The 20,936-nt window shown below is 49.4% G+C and overlaps 1 protein-coding gene and 1 long non-coding RNA gene across 9 annotated transcripts in view; one reads left to right on the top strand and one right to left on the bottom strand.

Moving 5' to 3' along the window:
* LARP1B (La ribonucleoprotein 1B) overlaps nt 1-3,290 on the bottom strand; it is a 115,446-nt gene extending 112,156 nt beyond the window's left edge. For 4 of the 8 annotated variants that reach the window (XM_045018056.1, XM_045018055.1, XM_045018057.1 and 1 more), the window contains exon 1: nt 1,984-3,283. In XM_045018056.1, the coding sequence (XP_044873991.1) occupies nt 1,984-2,317 (334 nt within the window). In that variant the 5' untranslated portion in view covers nt 2,318-3,283. Of the gene's footprint in view, nt 1-1,983 lie in introns of all 8 variants that reach the window. The other 4 variants (XM_045018053.1, XM_045018059.1, XM_045018060.1 and 1 more) reach the window with 3 other exon arrangements.
* On the top strand, nt 2,837-20,868 carry LOC123371009. Its single transcript, XR_006579684.1, has 3 exons — nt 2,837-2,952; nt 3,752-3,836; nt 20,684-20,868. It is a non-coding gene; the product is annotated as an uncharacterized LOC123371009 (long non-coding RNA).
* The last annotated feature ends 68 nt before the right edge of the window (nt 20,869-20,936 follow it).

Here is a 20,936-nt window from a genome sequence, read left to right as displayed (position 1 = left end):
CATGGTCTCCCTCATGCCGCAGAAGGGATAGGCATTAAGGACAGGTGAAATGCGCCAAATACAAGCCCGTGCTCACAGCTCCATGAAGGGGAGCCGCCAACCAATATCCCGGGTGGGGTGTGTGTGTGGAGGGGGGCATATTTGTAAGGTTGCAAGCGGTACATAAATAGGAAAAATTGGGAATCTGCATAGAAGAAAGAACAGACTAAAAGGCAGAAGAAAGTATGTGCAACAGTCTTCAATGAGTGCCTACAAGTTTGATCTTTAAACTTGGGCAATGGTCTCAAAAACTGAAACCTGAGTTATTTGCTAATTAGTCCACTGTGTTAGGTTCAGCAACAGCTTCTCCCTATATGTGTTTTTGACCACAATGTTTCTACAGTCCCGTTTTTCATCTTTTTTCACACAGCAGAAATGGAGAACACACTTATTTTAAAAAAACAAAACTTATATTGCAGTTGTAAGACAACAAAAATTGGCAGGGGGATTCAGGGACAAGTGCTGTAGCTGAAATCAATCCAGTGTCAAAAATTTCAAGTTGAAACAGAGATCCTTTAATGTCAGTGGTTTGCATCTGGCCCAAGATGATACTGACTGAAAACTGCTAACCTCTGAAAGATGGTAGTTTATGGTAAACAAGTTTGTAATTTCAATCCAGTTCCCCTGCTAGCAATCTGCACACAGAAATCAAAGACTCTATAGTGACTAAGACTGAAATAACTTTATCTCTACAGACAGAGGGCCCCTACACCTTAAAGAAGCAGGCACATTTGTCAGGAAACTTGCATTGCAACTGTCTGCACTATACCCTGTGCTACCAAGGAACATTTGAAATCCCCGAAGCTACCAAGTCAATTGCTTTCATTAATATTTACACTTAAAACTAATTTTTAAAACTTTAAACTTGAACTATGGATTTTATCAGGTGCTTTATCATGTAATTATATAAAAATGATCTACAAAAGTCAGTTACCATTTGTTAAAAAAGGGAAATGAATTAAAAATATTACAATATTTATTTAGCTACTGCTACATCTCAGAAAACCCTAAATCTTGCAACTAGCACTTTTAAAACTGTAGCATAATCTATCTCCTAGCTGGTAAAGGAGGAGCTACCTGAAATTCACAAGAACTATTTACTCAGTGTAAACAGTAGTACTGAATCTACTACCATCAGCTCCATACCATAATTCACTTTGAGTGTAACTCTTTTCTAACTAAGTAACTTTTCATTCACTGCAAAAATACTTAATAACCAAAATAAATATCGGTGTCTGGTTTAAAATCTAACAATTTATTAAGAAATGTATGGGTTACAAGTAATTATGGGCAATATCCTTCCAAACTTATTTCGTTGAAAATACTTAGCACTGACTTTGGAACCACTAAAATTTCTAAGCAAAGAGCCTCTAGAGTTTGGGAATTTGCAAAAGAGAAACTAAAGATTGAAGAAATTAAATATTAAAGGTTTCAAACAGTCAGAACAGGATTAAATTACGGGCAAACCACTTGAGTTCACTCACGCAGTCACCCACGTGGTTTGCATAAATTCGGGAATAAAAAGACATCCTATTTTAAACTCCAATTTGGTTGTTCGGCCCAACAAACTGTAATACGACTACAAATCCACTCTCTTAAATGCCCACCTCCCTCCCTGCCCAGAGTAAAAGGACGGGGACAGACCACACCTCTCCACGCTCATTTTCCTAATCTGTCCATGCACGTAAAATGAGAGTGTGAGAACGCGTCGACGACTCCTGGAAACAAATACCTTGGCCTGACACACGCCGAGGCGCCGGCGATTTAAGGCAACCGCTGCTACGCTGTACGGCAAAGGGACAGCGTGTTTTAAACAAAAAAGTTCTCAACCCGGACAGATTCAGCCAGCGGCAGCGAAACTATTTTCCCGTCGGACGCTATGAGCGGCTCTCCCAGCTCGTCCTCCCCATCCCCGCCCGGCTCCCTCCCCCCGCCGCCCCACACCTGAGTCCTGCAGGACGAGCTGGGTGTCCGCTGCTGCCGGGGACGGGCTGTCGGGAGTAGGTTTTCTCCGGGTCCAGGGGTTTTCCTTCGGCAGGGGGGCCTCGACCACCTGCCGCTGCCGCCGTTTCTCGTCCTGCCCTGGGGGATCCGCCTCTCGGCTACCGCTGCTCTCCCCGGCTTCATCCACCTGCGGCACCACCTGGCTGGGCTCCGGCAGCTCCTGTCCCGGCTCTTCCAGCTCCCGGGAGCGAGACTGTCCCAAGCCCCCGCCAGTCTCGGTCCCCCCAACCTGCTGCTCCGGGGGCGCTACGGACACTCGGGCGGCGGCGGACATGCCGAGGGGCCGGGCCGCTGCCGGCCCCCCAGGCTCCAGCGGGGCTGAGGCGGTAGCTGCGCGGCTCAGGCGTGGTGACGGACCGAGAGCGCCGGGGAGCCGTGTTCTCCGCTCGGCGCCGCCCGCCGGCCCCGTCAGGTCCCCCGGGGTGGGAGGGGATCGCTGTCAGCCTTCCCCGCCCCCCAGCCCGGCCCGCGGCCCGCGTCGCTCATTCACCGCGGATGGTTCAACTGCCACGCTCCGCTCCCCGCCCCGCCCGATACCGAGCCGCAGCCAGGAACAGCCGCTGGGCGGGGGGCGTCTCTGCCGCTCCCGCCTCCCGGCCCGGCTGTTCCCGTACAGAGGCGCCGCGGCCGGCCCGGCCCCTGCCTCGCCTATGTGTGTGTGCGGGGGGGGTTGGAGACAGCGACGGGGACGAGGAGGGAGGTGAGAGCGGCAGGCAGCGCCCGTAACACCAACGCTAGCGGAGGGCGGAGCCTGCGGCCACTCTAGTGCGTTATGACCTCACAACGGCCGGCGCTGGAGCCCGGCAGCGCGTGCCTCGTCCTCGGCCCGCGCGCGCTTCCGGCGCTCCAGGGCGGAGCAGCCAGTAGCGGCCCCCGGTGGGGATCCGCCCCCCCTACAGCTGGGATAAGGTAAACAGCGGGCGGCGCTAATGGGCTGCGCCGCGCGTCCTCTTCGGGAGGGAAGGGATTGAGTCCCGCCCCGCCTCCTCTGAGGCGTGTGGGCTGCGGTCAGTGCCTGGCGAGCCCCTGCCCAGCCCGGCCCTGACGCTCCCCCGTGATTCCCGGGAGCGGCGCTCCCCAGAGGAGTGAGGAGGGCCCTGCGCTCGCTCCTGGAGGCACCAAGCGCTTCCTGGACTATCCAGCGCGGCACCGCGGCATGGAAACAGGCTCGGCTCGCTCCGGGAGCAGAGCTGTTCCCCCGCTACTGGGCTCCCTTCGCCAGCCCTGCGAGAGGCGCTTGTGGTGTTAAGCTGCGCGCACTGATGCGTCCGTCTGTTACGGCGTTAGACCGAGCCGCTAAGACTCTGCCTGCTCAGCGCTGACAGGAGGGGGGCTAAGCTAATGGTTGCGTCTACAGAGGCATTATAGATTGTGAGAAGCTGCTATTGTATTAAACTGCTACCTGCCGGCATTTGCTACATGAGGTAGCAGAGCAGTTTCTGTGCGATACTCTATGTTCAGTACACCGTAAGTAGCACATATCTAGCAGAACAGGATCCTTCACTACACCGTCCTAGCTCCGACTGCAGGGCCCTATTTGCTTTGTCAGCACCTCACCTCCTCAGGAAGTTTTGACTAAATTTATCCAAAGGCTGTGCTAAAACCATGCTGGACTGATAGGCAGTGAGCTCGGCAGTAGGGCAGGGCTTTAAAAATAAATCCAATCCTGATTTCAGCTTTCCTGTTTTCCATAATTTTATTTTCAAAGCTTTCCACCATTTTGATGCAACAAACTGTTACTGGGCTTCTTTGCAAACAGCTTGATAGTAGAAATCTGCATCTTGTGTTATATGGTAGGTAGAAAATAAGGAAGGCAAGCAAGATTATATTGTATTACTACATTTTATCTCTGAGCCGATCATAAGACCTCTGTATTTAGTATCAGCTACAACGGCTATATAATGGAAATATTCTGTACCTTTCTGTTAATTTTTCACTTTGTCCTTCTGTGGTGCTAGTTTAGGTTATGCCCTAATTTAAGTAACACTGCAACAGTACCACCATAAGGCTATTAAACCAGGAAGTCCCTCCAAAATCTCCTTCAATTATTTTTGTAAGATTAGTGTGATTTTTTTTTTTGTATCTCTTTTCCTGTCCATGACCCAGTGGTGACAAACAGTAGTTTCAGGAGCATTTTTAAATTTCCACATTGTTAAAACTGTTAGGTGTGACTTTTGCACCTAGGTTTAAAAAAAATGCTTAAGATCCCTGTCAGACACTTAAGATGATTGCAATGAGAAATTCCCACTTTTTAATTTGTCTCCAACCAGCTAAATTGTCATATTTCTCTGTAATCTTGGATGGCAGCTTCAGCAGCTTGAACTATATTTTCTGTTGTTTGATGGTATGAACTGATAGAGTGCATAACCCTATACAGATGTCAGTTTGACTGCTGAAAGAATCCTCCACTTTGACACTGTTAAGTGAATATAAAAATCACACCAATTTCCACATCAGCTGTAGGCAGTTCTGGTATTTAGACAAGATTAATGTGAAGGATATTTTTAATCGTTTTATCAATTTATCCAAGTATATTGATGTAGGTTGTTGATTGGAATTGATGTTCCGCTGGAAGCCAGTAAATATATATTTTAGCCTTGGCCTCCAGTTAGGAAATCTAATTACTAAAGTTTACAATTTCTGCAAAGGTTAATCTAACTCAGGGGTGGGCAAACTTTTTGGCCTGAGGGCCACATCTGGGTATGGAAATTGTATGGCAGGCCATGAATGCTAATGAAACTGGGGGTTAGAGTGTGGGAGGGGATGAGGGTTCCTGCTGGGGGAGTGGGCTCTGGAGTGGGGCTAGAAATGAGTTCAGGGTGCAAGAGGGGTGCTGGGCTGGGGAAGGCAGTTGGGATGAGGGGGTTGGGGGTGCAGGTTTGGAGGGCTGGGGGAGGGGGTTGGGGCCTGGGAGTGGGACAGGGATGCAGGCCCCAGGCAGCTCTCTGCCTTGCCCCATCTGCAGGTGCTGCCACTGCAGCTCCCATTGGCTGTGGTTCCTGGCCAATGGGAGCTGTGCGGGCCGTGCTTGGGGTGGGGGCAGCATGTAGAGCCCCTTGACTGCCTGTACATGTAGGAGCTGGAGGGGGGACATGCCACTTCTTTTGGGAGCCATGCGGAACAGGGCAAGCCCTAGACCCTGCTCCCCAGCAGGGGCTTGAGAACCCTAGTTTGACCATCCCTGATCTAACTGATCCAATTGTTACAGGCTTCTGAATTCAAAATGCACTTATAGTGCAATACATGGATCAGTCCCAGATCCTGCACGCACCATTGTTTCTACCATTTTATCTCACCCCTGATGAGGGATAGTTCCTGTTTTCTCCAGGCTTCTTTGCTCCCATTGATGCAGACTTCTTTAGTGCTTCTGAAGCTTTTCCTTCCAGCCAACCTTTTTAGAGGCAGGATGTTTTCAACAAGTGGTTTTTGGACTGTGAAGTTTCTTGCATTGGTTTGCTAGAGTTTGAGTTTGTTGACAAAGTATTCATAAGCATGTGATCAGTATACTTACAAATAGGCCAGACCTAGGGAAAACCCTCTCATCATGGCATGTTCCAACATGATCAAGTAGTGTCTGACAACCTTCAGATTCCTGGCTCTCTTTATATGCTTCAGCTAACTTTCTGGCTTTAGCAAAAATCCAGTTTAAAGCAGATATCCTTGTCACTTTCCTTCTTCCAAGGCCTTCCTTTCTTACCTCCTCCCCACTCCTTGCTTACCAGCAGAAAGTCAAAGTTTATGTATGCTTGTTTCTTTTAAGACAGTTTTCCTTTGTCTTACTATTCTAGCTTTTCATTTTATCAAGTACTTTTTGAACTGTACATCGGTCCCACACTGTAAATATTACTACTTATTCTGGTCTTTTTACTTGCTGATTAGCACCTTTTCCATACTAGCCCCAAACCATAAAACAGATATATTATTCTCTTAACCAAACTTAAGCTAACTTTATTTCATAACTATCCTACATAACTTTTTTACTACTATTGAATTTAACTAAGCGAGACACTTATTCATGGAAGAAATAAAGAAACATTATTAGTAGTCAGTTATCTCCCGTCCCTTATAACAGTGGTTCTCAAGCAGGTTTCAGGGGGGCTGCCAAAATAAACCAGAGAGCAGGGCTAGTATTAGACCCACGGGGGACCAGGGCAGAAAGCCGAATCCTGAGCCCTGCTGCTTGGGCCTGATGTGGCGTGAGGCCCTGGGCAAGGGCACCAGAACGGGGTGGGCCAAGGGGCTATAGCCCTCTCACTTTTCGCCATGGCCTCCCTGTCACACCCACCCAGGCTGGCAGCTGGAGGCTGGCTGGGAAGCCCGGGCAGCATGTGGTGCTGTGCTGTGGACCCTCCACCTGTGCAGGGTGGGGCCAAGAGCAGCCCCTTCCCCCCACCCCCCCGGCAGGTGGAAGGTTTGTGTTGCAGCTCCTCACAGCTGCCCAGCTCTTACCATGGCCAGGGTGCAGCTCCAAAGCCCTGTCCTCCAGCCACAGCAGGGTTGGAGAGGGCCAAGCAGACAGCTGTAGGGAGCCACAAATCCTCCACCTGCCCTGGGCAGGTGGCCAGCAGGACGGGGACATGGGCTGGGAGGCTGCTCTCAGAGTGCAGGGTCCACAACTCTCAGCCTACTCTGGTTTGGCTGGGGCCTCAGGCAGAAGGGGCTCCACTACGGCTAGCTCTGGGTAATTGCTCTGCTTGCTACTCTATCAGACCTGGCTTTTAATCTACTGAAAAACAGCTGTGGCATGGGTGGGCCATGGAATTTTTATAGCATACTAGGTGGGCCTCAGAAGAATAAAGGTTAAGAAGCCCTGGCCTTACATCATGATGTTAAAAGATAATGGATATTATGGTTAAGGTACTGGATTGACATTTCAGAGATCTGGATTTATTTTCCAGTTCTTCCACAGACTTCCTGTCATTTAAATTACTTTGTGCCTTAGTTCCCTATCTTTATAATGATAACAATACTTTCTTCTAGGCTTTGCCAGGTCGATTTAGACCATCAGCTTTTTAAGAAAAGACCTGTCTCTTATGTTACATAACAAAAGAGGGTCCAATCTCAGATGAGAGGTCTCCAGTAATATAAATAAGTTAATGTTTCCATTTACCAAGATGCTTGATACCTACTTAATAAGGGTCTGCTCGCTCTATTCTTTTTCCCATGGTATTAAACTTACTAAGAAAATTTCCCCCAATAATAAAGTTATTACTAGAAGGTAACGGAAGAGTAGATGACAAAGATTTATCATTAATAGGTTCCCTCACATTTGGAATAGTCTCTAACAGATCCCCCACCATTGGGACGGGATGCAGCTTAGAGGCAGTAATTGTCATACTCTAAGCCCCTTATGCTTGGAATACCTAAGCAAGGCTGTAAGAAAGGGAATGACTCAGTTGCCCCACTTCTTATCCTTGCCTTCATAATGCATACGTAAGAGTATATTTTAAAAACTGGCAGGAAAGTGTAGATCTTAGTTCTTCATGAAATGCTACCAGTCAGGTTGGCAATTTTTCCTAACTAATCTCTCCTCTAGTAACTAACCACCCACAAGGCAGACATACTTGTTGGCATATTGCAATGACAAGTCTTTTTGGAGTAGGGAAATATGGGTGGACAGTTTGCACTAAGAAAGGGGCAGTAGACTAGCTACTCTCTCTATTTCAACATATAACCATAACGCCACTAGCCATCACCTACAGCCCCCAACTAAAACCTCTCCAGCGCATCATCAAAGATCTACAACCTATCCTTAAAGATGATCCCTCACTCTCACAGATCTTGGGAGACAGGCCAGTCCTCGCTTATAGACAGCCTCCCAACCTGAAGCAAATACTCACCAGCAACCGCACACCATACAACAAAAACACTAACCCAGGAACCTATCCTTGCAACAAAGCCTGATGCCAGCTCTGTCCACATATCCATTCAAGTGACACCATCATAGGACCTAATCACATCAGACACGCCATCAGGGGCTCGTACACCTGCACATCTACCAACATGATATATGCCATCATGTGCCAGCAATGCCCCTCTGCCATGTACATTGGGCAAACCGGACAGTCTCTACGCAAAAGAATAAATGGACACAAATCTGACATCAGGAATCATAACATTCAAAAACCAGTGGGAGAACACTTCAACCTCTCTAACCACTCAGTGACAGACTTGCAGGTGGCAATTTTGCAACAAAAAAACTTCAAAAACAGACTCCAAAGAGAAACTGCTGAACTCGAATTAATATGCAAATTAGATACAGTTAACTCTGGCCTAAACAGAGACTGGGAATGGTTGGGTCATTACACTAATTGAATCTATTTCCCTATGTTAAGTTCTCCTCACACCTTCTATGGGCCATCTTAATTATCACTTCAAAAAGTTTTTTTTCCTCCTGCTGATGATAGCTCATCTCAATTGATTAGACTTTTCCTGTTGTTATGCATACTTCCACCTTTTCATGTTCTCTGTATGTATAAATATCCCGTCTGTGTGTTCCATTCTATGCATCCGAAGAAGTGAGCTGTAGCTCACGAAAGCTCATGCTAAAATAAATTTGTTAGTCTTTAAGGTGCCACAAGTACTCCTGTTTTCATGGTAACAATAGCTTCCAAATCTCCTCCTCCTGGTTTATCTTCGCCACCTCCTTCCTTGCTTTCCACCTCGTTCTGTATCAGATTTCCTTATTTTTCTTACTACATCTGGCTTTACTACTGAAACAGCTCAACTGGACACGTCATTGCTATCACTGATGAGGAAAAAGACGGTTACTCACCTGTAGTAACTGTTGTTCTTCGAGATGTGTTGCTCCTATCCATTCCAGTTAGGTGTGCGCGCCGCGCGTGCATGGCATCTCGGAACTTTTTTACCCTAGCAACTCCGGCGGGCCGGCTGGGCGCCCCCTGGAGTGGCGCCGCTATGGCGCTAAATATATACCCTAGCCGGCCCGTCCGCTCCTCAGTTCCTTCTTGCCGGCTACTCCGACAGTGGGGAAGGAGGGCGGGTCTGGAATGGATAGGAGCAACACATCTCGAAGAACAACAGTTACTACAGGTGAGTAACCGTCTTTTCTTCTTCGAGTGATTGCTCCTATGCATTCCAGTTAGGTGATTCCCAAGCCTTACCTAGGCGGTGGGGTCGGAGTGAGACGTGGCGGAGTATAATACCGCGGAGCCGAAGGCTGCGTCGTCTCGAGACTGTTGCACCAACGCGTAGTGGGAGGTGAAGGTATGGACCGAAGACCAGGTGGCCGCTCGACAGATGTCCTGGATGGGGACATGGGCCAGGAAGGCGGCCGACGAGGCGTGCGCTCTCGTGGAGTGAGCAGTGAGGCGGCACGCGAGCAAGCTCGTAGCAGGTCCGGATACACGCAGTGACCCAAGAGAAAATCCGCTGGGAGGATATCGGCTCACCCTTCATGCGGTCAGCAACCGCTACGAACAGCTGGGGCGAACGCCGGAATGGTTTAGTCCGCTCGATGTAGAAAGCGAGCGCCCTGCGGACGTCGAGGGTGTGCAGCTGTTGCTCCCGAGGTGAGGCATGCGGCTTCGGGAAGAACACTGGGAGGAAGATCTCCTGGTTGAGGTGGAAGGCTGACACCACCTTTGGGAGGAAAGCCGGATGAGGTCGAAGCTGCACCTTGTCCCCGTGGAAGACGGTGTATGGCGGACCAACCGTCAGAGCGCGGAGCTCAGACACTCGTCTCGCTGACGTAATGGCGACGAGGAAGGCCGTCTTCCAGGAGAGGTAGAGCAGAGAGCACGTGGCCAAGGGCTCGAAAGGAGGACCCATCAGCCTGGCCAGCACGAGGTTCAAATCCCAGGTCGGGGCAGGACGCCGCACAGGTGGGTACAAGCGGTCCAGGCCTTTAAGGAAGCGGGAAACCATTTGGTTGGAGAAGATGGACCGACCTTCCACGGATGGACGAAAGGCGGACACTGCTGCCAGGTGAACTCTCAAGGAGGAGACCGCAAGACCTTGCTCCTTAAGGTACCAGAGGTAGTCCAGGATGGTAGGGACAGGGACCACGAACGGATTGAGGCCTCGCTGGTCACACCAGAGCGCGAATCGCTTCCATTTCGCCAGATAGGTGGAGCGAGTGGAAGGCTTTCTACTCTCTAGGAGGACTTGCTGAACTGCCACTGAACAGTCCCTCTCTGCGTGGGTCAACCACTCAGGTACCAAGCTGTAAGATGGAGGGACTGCAGGTTCGGATGGCGGAGTCTGCTGAAGTCCTGAGTAATGAGGTCCGGCCACAACGGGAGGGGGATGGGATCCCGAACGGAGAGCTCGAGCAGCAGGGAGTACCAATGCTGCCTCGGCCAGGCCGGAGCTACGAGAATGACGGTGGCTCTGTCCCTCTGCAGCTTCTGAAGCACTCGGTGAACGAGCAGGAACGGAGGGAAGGCGTAGAGTAGGCGATCCTTCCAGGGATACAGGAAGGCGTCCGACAGGGAGCTCGGCGAGTGACCCCGGAATGAGCAAAACAGGTGACACTTCCTGTTTTCCTTGGACGCGAATAGGTCTACTTGGGGAAACCCCCACCTCTGGAAGATCGTGTGTATGACATCTGGACGGAGGGACCACTCGTGAGAGAGGAACGACCTGCTGAGATGGTCGGCCAGCGTGTTCTGCACTCCCGGAAGAAAGGACGCTTCTAGGTGAATGGAGTGGGTCACGCAGAAGTCCCACAGGAGCATCGCTTCCTTGCAGAGGAGGGAGGAGCGGGCTCCGCCCTGCTTGTTCACGTAGAACATTGCTGTTGTATTGTCCATGAACACCGTCACACAGCGGCCTTTCAGGTGGGTGCAGAAGGTGCGACAGGCTAGACGGATCGCTCGCAGCTCGCGTACATTGATGTGGAGAGCGAGCTCCTGCAGCGACCACAGACCTTGGGTGTGAAGGTCGCCCAAGTGAGCCCCCCAACCGAGCGCTGAGGCATCAGTGGTCAGCGTGGCGGACGGGCGAGGCGGATGGAACGGGACTCCCGCACAAACGACCTACGGGTCTAGCCACCAGTTGAGGGAGTCGAGGGTCGCCTGGAGACTGTGACCACCATATCGATGGGATCGCGATTCGGTCGGTACACCGACGCGAGCCAAGACTGGAACGGGCGGAGGTGGAGCCGCGCGTACGCGGTGACATACGTGCAGGATGCCATGTGGCCTAGGAGGCGGAGGCAGGAGCGCACCGTCGTGGTCGGGAAGGAGACGAGGTCCCGGATGATGGAGACCATGGTCTGATGTCGAGATTGTGGCAGGCAAGCTCGGGCTATCACGGAGTCGAGGACCGCTCCAGTGAATTCCACCCGCTGTGACGGAACCAAAGTGGACTTCTCGGCGTTGATGAGAAGCCCGAGCCGTCGGAAGAGGGACATTTGGTGAACACCCGCGGTGCGGTGGAGAGGCCGAACGGCAACACGGCGAACTGGTAGTGGGCGTTGTTGACCACAAACCGGAGATAACGTCGGTGAGGAGGATAAATCGCGACATGGAAGTAGGCGTCCTTCATGTCGAGGGCGGCAAACCAGTCTCCCGGATCCAGAGAGGGAATGATGGTCCCCAAGGTAACCATGCGAAACTTGGGCTTGAGCAGGAACTTGTTCAGCTCGCGAAGGTCCAGGATAGGACGTAGCCCCCCTTTCGCTTTGGGGATGAGAAAATAGCGGGAGTAGAATCCCCTGCCCCGCCTGTCTTGAGGCACTGCCTCTATGGCACCCACGCTCAACAGAGTCTGGACCTCCTGTAAGAGGAATTGCTCGTGAGAGGGGTCCCTGAAGAGGGACAGGGAGGGTGGGTGGGAAGGCGGGGGTGAAACAAATTGAAGGCGGTATCCCGACTGGACTGTCTGAAGTACCCAGCTGTCTGTTGTTAACTGGGACCACGCCGAAAAGAAATGGGAAAGGCGGTTGTAAAATAAAGGGGAAGGATCCGGTAGGGAGAATGATGGGCCGTCCTCAAGCATCCCATCAAAAGGCCTGCTTGGCCCCCTGAGGGGCCTTGGAAGAGGCCTGGCCCTGACTACGCCGATTGCCGGACGGACGACGGCGATTTTGAGCCGGTCGCCGGCTATTGTACGGCCGATAGCATTGCTGGTAGAAGGGCCGTGAGGGTTGCTGCCGGAAGGACCTGCGTTGTGTCGCCGGCGTGTGCATCCCTAGGGTGCGGATGGCAACGCGACCGTCCTTTAGGGTCTGGATCCGGGAGTCTGTCTTTTCGGAGAAAAGACCCTGCGTGTCGAAGGGCAGGTCCTGCAGTGTATATTGCACCTCTGGTGGCAGGGTGGAGGACTGCAGCCAGGCTATGCGCCGCATCGACACGCTGGAGGCTAAGGTCCGAGCTCCGGAGTCCGCAGCGTCGAGGGCGGCCACGATGGAGGACCTAGATGATCTCCTTCCCTCCTCTAACATCGCCGTGAACTCCTGGCGGGAGGCTGACGGCAGGAGCTCCGTAAACTTTGCCAGGGACGTTAGGATATCAAACACGTATCTGGCTAGGAGGACCATCTGGTTAGCAATACGCATCTGCAGGCCACCCGCCGAGTAGACCTTGCGGCCTAGCAGGTCCATGCGCCGGGCGTCCTTGGACTTCGGCGCGGGGGCAGGTTGACCGTGCCTCTCGCGGTCGTTAACTGATTGCACCACCAAGGAGTCTGGGGTCGGGTGGGTATAAAGGTACTCATAGCCCATAGGGGGAACTGAGTATTTACGCTCAACCCCGCGGGCCGTGGGAGGGATGGAAGCGGGTGTTTGCCAAAGCGTGGTGGCGTTCTTTTGGATAGTTTTTACAAAGGGCAACGCCACCCGGACGGGAGTGTCCGCACCAACCACGTTGGTAATAGGGTCCTCGTCCTCTTGGACCTCCGCCACTGGGAGATCCATGGCCGTCGCCACTTGGCGAAGCAGGTCCTGGTGGGCCTTAAGGTCTATGGGTGGCGGCTCCTTGGTCGAAGCACCAGCCACCGCCTCGTCCGGGGAGGACGACGAGGACAAGCCCTGCACGACGGCCTCCTCCGCAGGGGCTACTGACTGTGCCTCGGCTGGGTCGTGCTGCATGGAGGACCGGCGGTCCGGCTGAACGGAGGGCTCACGTCGAGGCGAAGGGGCCGCCTGGCTAACCGTTGCCTCGGGGGCCTTGCGCTCGGAGGCCGAGTCTCTCGGGGGAAACGGTACCCCCTGTGCTTCATACTGGGCCCAGGGAACCCAGAAGCCCCACTTTTGAGCCCCTTGAGGATCACCGTGAGGGGTCGGTGGCAAGTGTGCGTTGCTGTCCGCACCGGAGGCCACCGATGCCGGGCGAGATGGCCAAGGAGGTGCTGAGGCGCTGACTTATTGTACCGCTGAAGGCGGTAGTCTGTCCGCAGACGGTGCCGAAAAACAGTGTCTGTCCATTCGGTACCGGGACGGTGACCGAGACCGTCGGCCACCGCGGTGCCGGGAGCTCGACCGGTGCCGGGAGCTCGACCGGAAGCGGGATCTGCGGGCCGGGACTGAGACCTCCGACGGTGCCGACGCGACGGCGATCGGGACCTGGATCGGTGCCGGGAGTGCGACCGCTACCGGGATGACGAACGGTACCGGGACTCCGACCGGCGTCGGGATGGCGACCGGTACCGGGACGGCGAACGGTGCCGAGAGTGAGATCGGCGGGATGGCGACCTCCGTCGGGACCGGGAGCGTGACCGGGAGCATCGTCTGTGCCGGCGGTCCGCAGAGGGTGGCCGGATCATCATTGCCGGTTTGCCTGCAGATGCGACAGCCTGCACCGGCGGTGCCGGGGGCCGGAGGCTCGGTGCCTCTATGAGCTGTATCAGTTCACGCGCCGCGGAGAAAGTCTCCGGCGTCGACGGCAGTCACGGCTCTACCACGGACGGTGCCGGGGAGCGTGGCGGTGCTGGACTCGACGGCCCTTGTGGCGCCGGAGTCAACGGCCTGGTGCCCGCCTGGTGCACGGCCACTGAAGGAGTGGTAGGTGGCGCCACAGCCTTGGCTGAGTCCTCAGCGCGGGACTTAGCGATAGCCTTCGCCAGCCCGCGTTTCCTAGCAGGCAAAAGGGAGCGGTGCCGGGTCTTCGCGGTCGCCAGCTGAGGCTGCGGTGCCGGAACGGCTCGGCGCGGCCGGAGCGCTCTGCATCGATGAGGCTCTCGGTGCCGGCGCGGCCGGTGCCGGGGGCTGTAACGACGCCTCCATGAGGAGCTGCTTAAGTCTATAGTCCCGCTCCTTACGTGTTCTCGGCTTGAAGGCAGAACAGATCTGACACTTGTCTGTCCGATGGCCCTCGCCGAGGCAACGAAGACAGGCGTCGTGCGGGTCCCCGATGGGCATAGGCCTCTGGCAGATTGCGCAGGGCTTAAAGCCCGGTGCCTTGGGCATGAGCCCGCACCGGGAGAGGAAAGGGAGGGGAAACCCCCCTAACCTTAACACTAAATCTAACTAACTAACTATAACAACTATCTACACGAACTATGAACTAACTATATACAAAAAACCTTTAGCGAGAGCTAGGGTAGTGGAGGACAGAGAGCACTCCACAGTTCCAACTGGCCGTCACGGGCGGTAAGAAGGAACTGAGGAGCGGACGGGCCGGCTGGGGTATATATTTAGCGCCATAGCGGCGCCACTCCAGGGGGCGACCAGCCGGCCCGCCGGAGTTGCTAGGGTAAAAAAGTTCCGAGATGCCGTGCATGCGCGGCGCGCACACCTAACTGGAATGCATAGGAGCAATCACTCGAAGAAGAACAGACTTAGCACAGTGCTGGCTTCTTTTTGCAACTTGTACTGAATCACAAGATTGGACCAAAGAAAGTTAATTACAGACAGCACCTACGGGGGGGGGGGGGGCACAATCTAATCTGGGATGTAGGAGTCTGAAGCATCTCAAAAGTGGAATAGACTGGGTGCTATAGCTCAGAAATGGAATTGATTAACAGTTTCAGGGAAATGCGAGGTGCAGAGGCCCTGTCTATTAACTGGCAAGCAGGGAGTTAGCTCTAGCTCAGTTTCCTCCTCCCCTTGTGGAGATAATGCAGTAAAGCTGTAGACTGTTAAGGAACAAGAGTATAAGAACCTGAATAGAACTGGAAAGAAACTAGGAAAATGCTTAAGAGAATATAACTGAAGTGTTATTTTTTAAGATTATATGCTTTCCACTTCCTTAATGAAAGCAACCAACAGTATGCGCACTAGTGCAATCTAATATATTAAAGTAAATTATTTCATTATACATTTTTATTTTAGAATCTCAACATTATTTTTCTAAATTTGGTGTGTACTAGTGGTAAGTGAGAACAGAGCACATTATACAAGGATCTCAGACCACCATTATAGTGGGTCATGGCAATATTACATGATAGTGGCATTTTATTCATATTTCTGACAATCACTTATGCATGCGATTACATAACTAGAGAATATATAAACCTCCTTTCCAGTTCAAGCTGACAGAACCTGCAAAATTTAAAATAAAATGGAGCCCTGCCACAATCAGTTTGTACTAACTGTAAATAAGATCTGTTTAAAAAAAAAAAAAGCAGAAGTGCTGAATTTAGTGGGTGGATGAAGGCCATTAAAAAGTGCTTGTAGTGCTATGATATTCAGTCAAAGTAGTTTAATAGACCAACACAATTTTAACTTTATACACTACTCTTTCAAAATGATGATAGGCTGTGAGTGCAATAAACCATTTCAGTGGAATAACAGTAAGATCTCATTAATTCAAGAAGTCACCACTCTTCTCTGGTTTAAATACTGATTCTGTAAGATTAATGTAAACACAGTACAATTTTCCTTTTATTAAAGAATGGAAGTAGCTGTTTTTAGTTATATATCCAAATCTTGATTTGATTGTACAGAGAAAAATCCATAAAACTTGTATCTTACAGAATTATTAGACCTGTTTTATCACAGCAACTTTTAGGAAATTGCAAAAGTCTAAGGAATACAAAATGACATTACAGATTATGTTGTTATATAAAGTTTCCATTTTTGTCATTTTACTGCAAAAAATAGCTGTGCACTAGCTGCTTGCATTGTGGGTAGTTTTGAACATCAACTGCTGTCCCAGACCTTTCTTTAAAAAAAAAAAATTCAACAGATTTAATTAGTAATTTAAACAAACATAAAAGTCTGATGCCTTTATTCCCCATGATAAATTTACACCTGATGGCTCCAGTCTACAATTTGATCTGTGTTCATGGATTCCCTACACCTGTGTGGAGCCCCACTGGTTTCACTGTACAGAGACATAACTGTCCCAGTGGCACTGGAACACTTTTTATAGTGGGGGTACTGAAAGCTAGCTAATTAAACTGTGTAAACCATGTATGTTCAAAAGCAAGGTGAAAAAAGCACAATTCCCGCTCACACCACACGGGTGCAGCATAGCTCTGGGATTCTCAAGAATGGTGAAATACTGTTAACTTAAAGCACCAGCCAACTTTTCACAGTGAAACCTGGGGGTGCGATAGCACCTGCCAGACCCATAGTTCCCATGGCTATGAACTGTCCACCCATCCAGACCAGCTTGCAGGATTGTAACTTTAATAACCAGTTAATCTTTGATCACTAGAGTAGGAAAGTTCCATAAATCGCTTCCAAGGAAGCAAGATCCCAACCTACTTAATCGTAAGGAAATTTAAAAAAAAAATGAAAAGATTAATTAAAAAAAATCAGCGAACTTTGCATATAGTAACAATGTATTCCATACTGTCACAGCTCAGGACAACTGCAACTGTACTTCCCCTCAGTCGTTCAGCAAGGGCACCCACTTTTGGCTTCCAGCTACCCAGCTGTTGCCTCTCTTGGGTGGAGTCACATGTCCCTCTCTTTTCTGATAGGGGTATTTCCAGGCTTCAGTTTTCTGCCTTCACTGTGTATTTCCCAGCACAGACAGATTGCCAAAGGGCACCTGCTTGCTTTCTCTTCAGAGACTGATAACAGAGTGATTGTCAACAGTTACCATGCAGCACTTCCTACACAAGCCTACCTTATTCTTAAGGTAAAAGAGCATTACAGAAAAAACATACTAAAAAACAAAACAAAAAAACCTACACACATGCTAATAAGCTTACCAGAATTAACCCCAACCTTAAAATGCATTCTGGCAGCTTCCATCCTTCCAACTCTACCCTCAGGATTGGGGCCCTCCATGGAGCAGGGTTTCTGCTGGATCAGGCAGAAGGCCATGAGCCAGTTTAAAGCTGGGATTTTTATCTAAAAATCCTTTGTCTACTGATCCTTGGTGAATCAGTTTGAACTAGCATATGCATACCTTTCCAAGTGGGTGGCTTCTCTGGAGATGTTACAATCTGAGTGAATTTGCCTAATCATCTTTCTGTTGTCCTCCTATTTACCCTTCTTACAGAAATACATACAATTCCACAGCACATACACAAATTGCATTTTTAATACAATGAACTCTAAAGATGGTAAAATTAATTCAATAAGGTTTAACTTGGTTTAACTTAGTTCAATACATTTCATTTAGGATATTGCAGGAAATTGTCAGTCTGTCACACATACTTCTAAAATAAAGTAATTATTATGGTTCAGGGCAAGCTGTACCTTTGACCTCTCTCTCTTTCCATGGGCATGCCTTTCCAGTGACAGGATGCTCAGGTACTACCCTCAGGGTGGACTCCTACGACTGATCCCCAACTTTTAGTCTGTCAGCAGGTTACAGTGCCCCCATTTACAAACCAGGCCCCCAGCAGGTGCCTTGCCAGAGAGTTTCCTGTAGGCCCCTGAGACCAGTATAAAAATGCAAGTGACAGATAAAGTTGAATTTATCTAAAGGAACATTAGAGAAAAGAGTTAAAACAACAAAAGGCTTATATGTGTATTTTTACCTAAATGTCATCCTGTTCTCCCCATTGTCACAGCATGCTTCACCAGTCCCAGTATGGAGGAGACAATACTCCTGTAGCCTCTGACTCTCAGTCGTGTTTCCCCCTCCCCGTTTGCTGTCTTTTAACCATTTCAAAGTCCTTTTGTCCTGCAACACCAGAATATGGTAAATCTGCTTTTATTCACCTCTCCGGGAGGATCAGAGGTAGACTTTCAGTAGTGGATTCCCTGTATTGTCCATTTTATCACTGGCAAATGAATTGCCTGGTTCCATGGGTACAGGTAGAGAGCTTCAGCTGGAACTAACCCTTAGTGTTCCACAGATCAAGCCCCACCACAGTACTCAGATATGCACATAATATTAATAAAAATACAGGTCTCCCAGTTTTTTCATAGTAGAGAGAAAAAAGGGGTGAGGTAATAGCTTTTATTGGACAATCTGTCATTTTTCATTGACCAGTTTTTCACAGTAGCATTTGCAGTTGTATGTTCCAAATGGTGTGTCTTCAAAATGTACCCCCATGACAAGGATTCCCATGGGGGATGAATAAAACAATACATGAAAGAAACATCAGAAGGATGTGGTCGTTATACAGAATGCTGTTTTGGTATATTACAAAGCAAACAATCCTCACTGGAGGATTACATGAAATTTTAAATTCACAGTTATCAGAGCTCAAAAGTTTCTGCACGCTGTTTGGAACACTTTAATCAGGTAGCTCAAACAAAATTCTGATTAAATGGTCTTAAAATCAGTTGCTTCCTCTCAGACTTAAGTAAGCATGAGAAAAATTAGTCTAATTAAGCTACTAAAAAGAGATTAAAATTGAAACCTCAATCATAACTATATCTCGATTAGTTTCTACTTCTGCACAGTTTATTTTCTGTATTAGGTGGTATCTACAAAAAATATAAAAGCAATATCTATATCTCAATATCTATGTATTGTGTGAACTATTTTCTGAATCAGGATAGTTACTTTTTCTGTAAATTATACTACTATTAGGAGAAGAAATAAGGAATGAGAATGCAATGGAGTCTTAAGTTTACATTGTCATGAAAGACATGACTAGCTCCTTTAAGGTTTTACAGGAAAATGATTAATGACAGTTTATGACAAAGTTAAAATATTCAGGGCTTAACAGCTCACTTGCTACTCAGCTTCAGAGCAGGAGCCTTGCCTCTAAGGCAGAGGTGGGCAAACTACGGCCTGGGCCTGCGGGACTGTCCTGCCCTTGAGCTCCCAGCAGGGAGGCTAGCCCCCCGGCCCCTCCCCTGCTGTCCCTCCTCCCCCACAGCCACGCTGCCACTTGGGCAGCACTCCTGCACACTCCTGCAGGGCAGTGCAGCAGCGTGTCTGGCTCCGGCCAAGCATCACGGCTGCCAGACATGCTGCTCTGATAAGCGTGGGAGTCCCGGGGGGGCCTGTCAGTGGGCAGGGGTGTGGATAGAGGTCGGGGCAGTCAGGGGACAGGGAGAAGGGGGGTTGGATGAGGGTGGGGTCCTGGGGAGTGTTTAGGGTCAGGGGTCCTGGGAGGAGGAGGACAAGGAGCGGGGGGGAGGGTTGATGGGTTGGGAGTTCTGAGGGGGGCAGTCAGGGGAAGGGTGGGGGTCAGGCTGTTTGGGGAGGCACAGCCTTTCCTACCTGGCCCTCCCTACAGTTTTGCAACCTTGATGTGCCTTGGGCCAAAAAGTTTGCCCACTGCTGCTCTAAAGGTATGTTTGCACAGTAAATGAAAATGGGACTTTAGCATGAATATACCTATCTACATGCTACCTTTAGTCTAGCTAGCACAAATAACAATCAGAATGAAGATGTTGGGGCACAGATTTTAGCATGGGCTAGCAACTTAAGTATGTGCCCAGGGTCTCCAGTGGGCATGTATTTGGACAGATAGCCTGAGCTGAAGCCCACGCTGCCAACTCTTCAATACTTCCCAGTAGTATGGGTATGCCTGCCAGTGCTACCATCACACCTTCAATTACAGTATATTTTGTTCTCATTGAATTGTTAAATTAGAATTACCTATTCATAATTTGTTACTAACACTTCATAGAATCATAGAATATCAGGCTTGGAAGGGACCTCAGAAGGTCATCTAGTCCAACCCCCTGCTCAAAGCAGGACCAATCCCCAGACAGATTCTTACCCCAGTTCCCACCCCAGTTCCCTAAATGGCCACCTCAAGGATTGAACTCTCAACTCTGGCTTTAGTAGGCCAATGCTCAAACCACTGAGCTATCCCTCCCGCCACTTAACCATACAAATTGAAAAACTGACTTCTACACACAGGCTAAACATATTTAAGCATCAAAGCTCAATTTAATAATCTCCACATACCAAATAAACAAACAGGTTACCTCAGCCAGTCCTCAGGCATAAAAAAAACTGGCATACAAACATCCTTATTATATATCTTTGTTTCTAACCTAAGAAAAATAGCAAATACTTCTCCTTGGCACTCACTCTGCTATTCATTTGGCAACATTCTTCACTGTTATGAATTAAGTATGTTTATTGGCTCTTCTTAAGAGTCAGTACCATCACTACTTATCCCAATACTTCTGCCTCTACAAAAAGAAGTTATGTTAAAACAAGTTTGCTTAACACAATGTTTTTTGAGAGTAAAATCTTACTAGTGCAACCATCTGATGCCTTGGGATGTCAATTTTCCATTAGATCTGTAATTCCTAGTATTGAGCTCTCTAGAAATAATTACTTCGGCAGGTTATAGTTTGTAGTCTAGAAACCAGTTAATTTAAGACACCCATCAAATTTTTGTCTTTGCTCTCTTCCAGGCACTCAAGCCTATCCCTTGTCACAGATTTTCCCCCTTTATAGCTGCAAGAGGAACATGGCATGAACACAGTAATGTACAGAAACAAACAAGTTCAGAATGTGGCCATCTGTCTAGATTTTGTCAATTCTTAGCTAATTTTTAAACATTCTTTTGTAAGATATCCTAGTTAACAAAAGTAAAGAACAAGATGTGTATCAGGTTGTTTGTATGCATTTTAGTCCTGTACTCACATCTTTAATTTAAAAATTAAT

This window comes from Mauremys mutica, chromosome 5 (genome assembly GCF_020497125.1).
Source record: "Mauremys mutica isolate MM-2020 ecotype Southern chromosome 5, ASM2049712v1, whole genome shotgun sequence".
NCBI lineage: Eukaryota > Metazoa > Chordata > Testudines > Geoemydidae > Mauremys > Mauremys mutica.
This window is presented reverse-complemented; position numbering and strand designations above follow the sequence as displayed.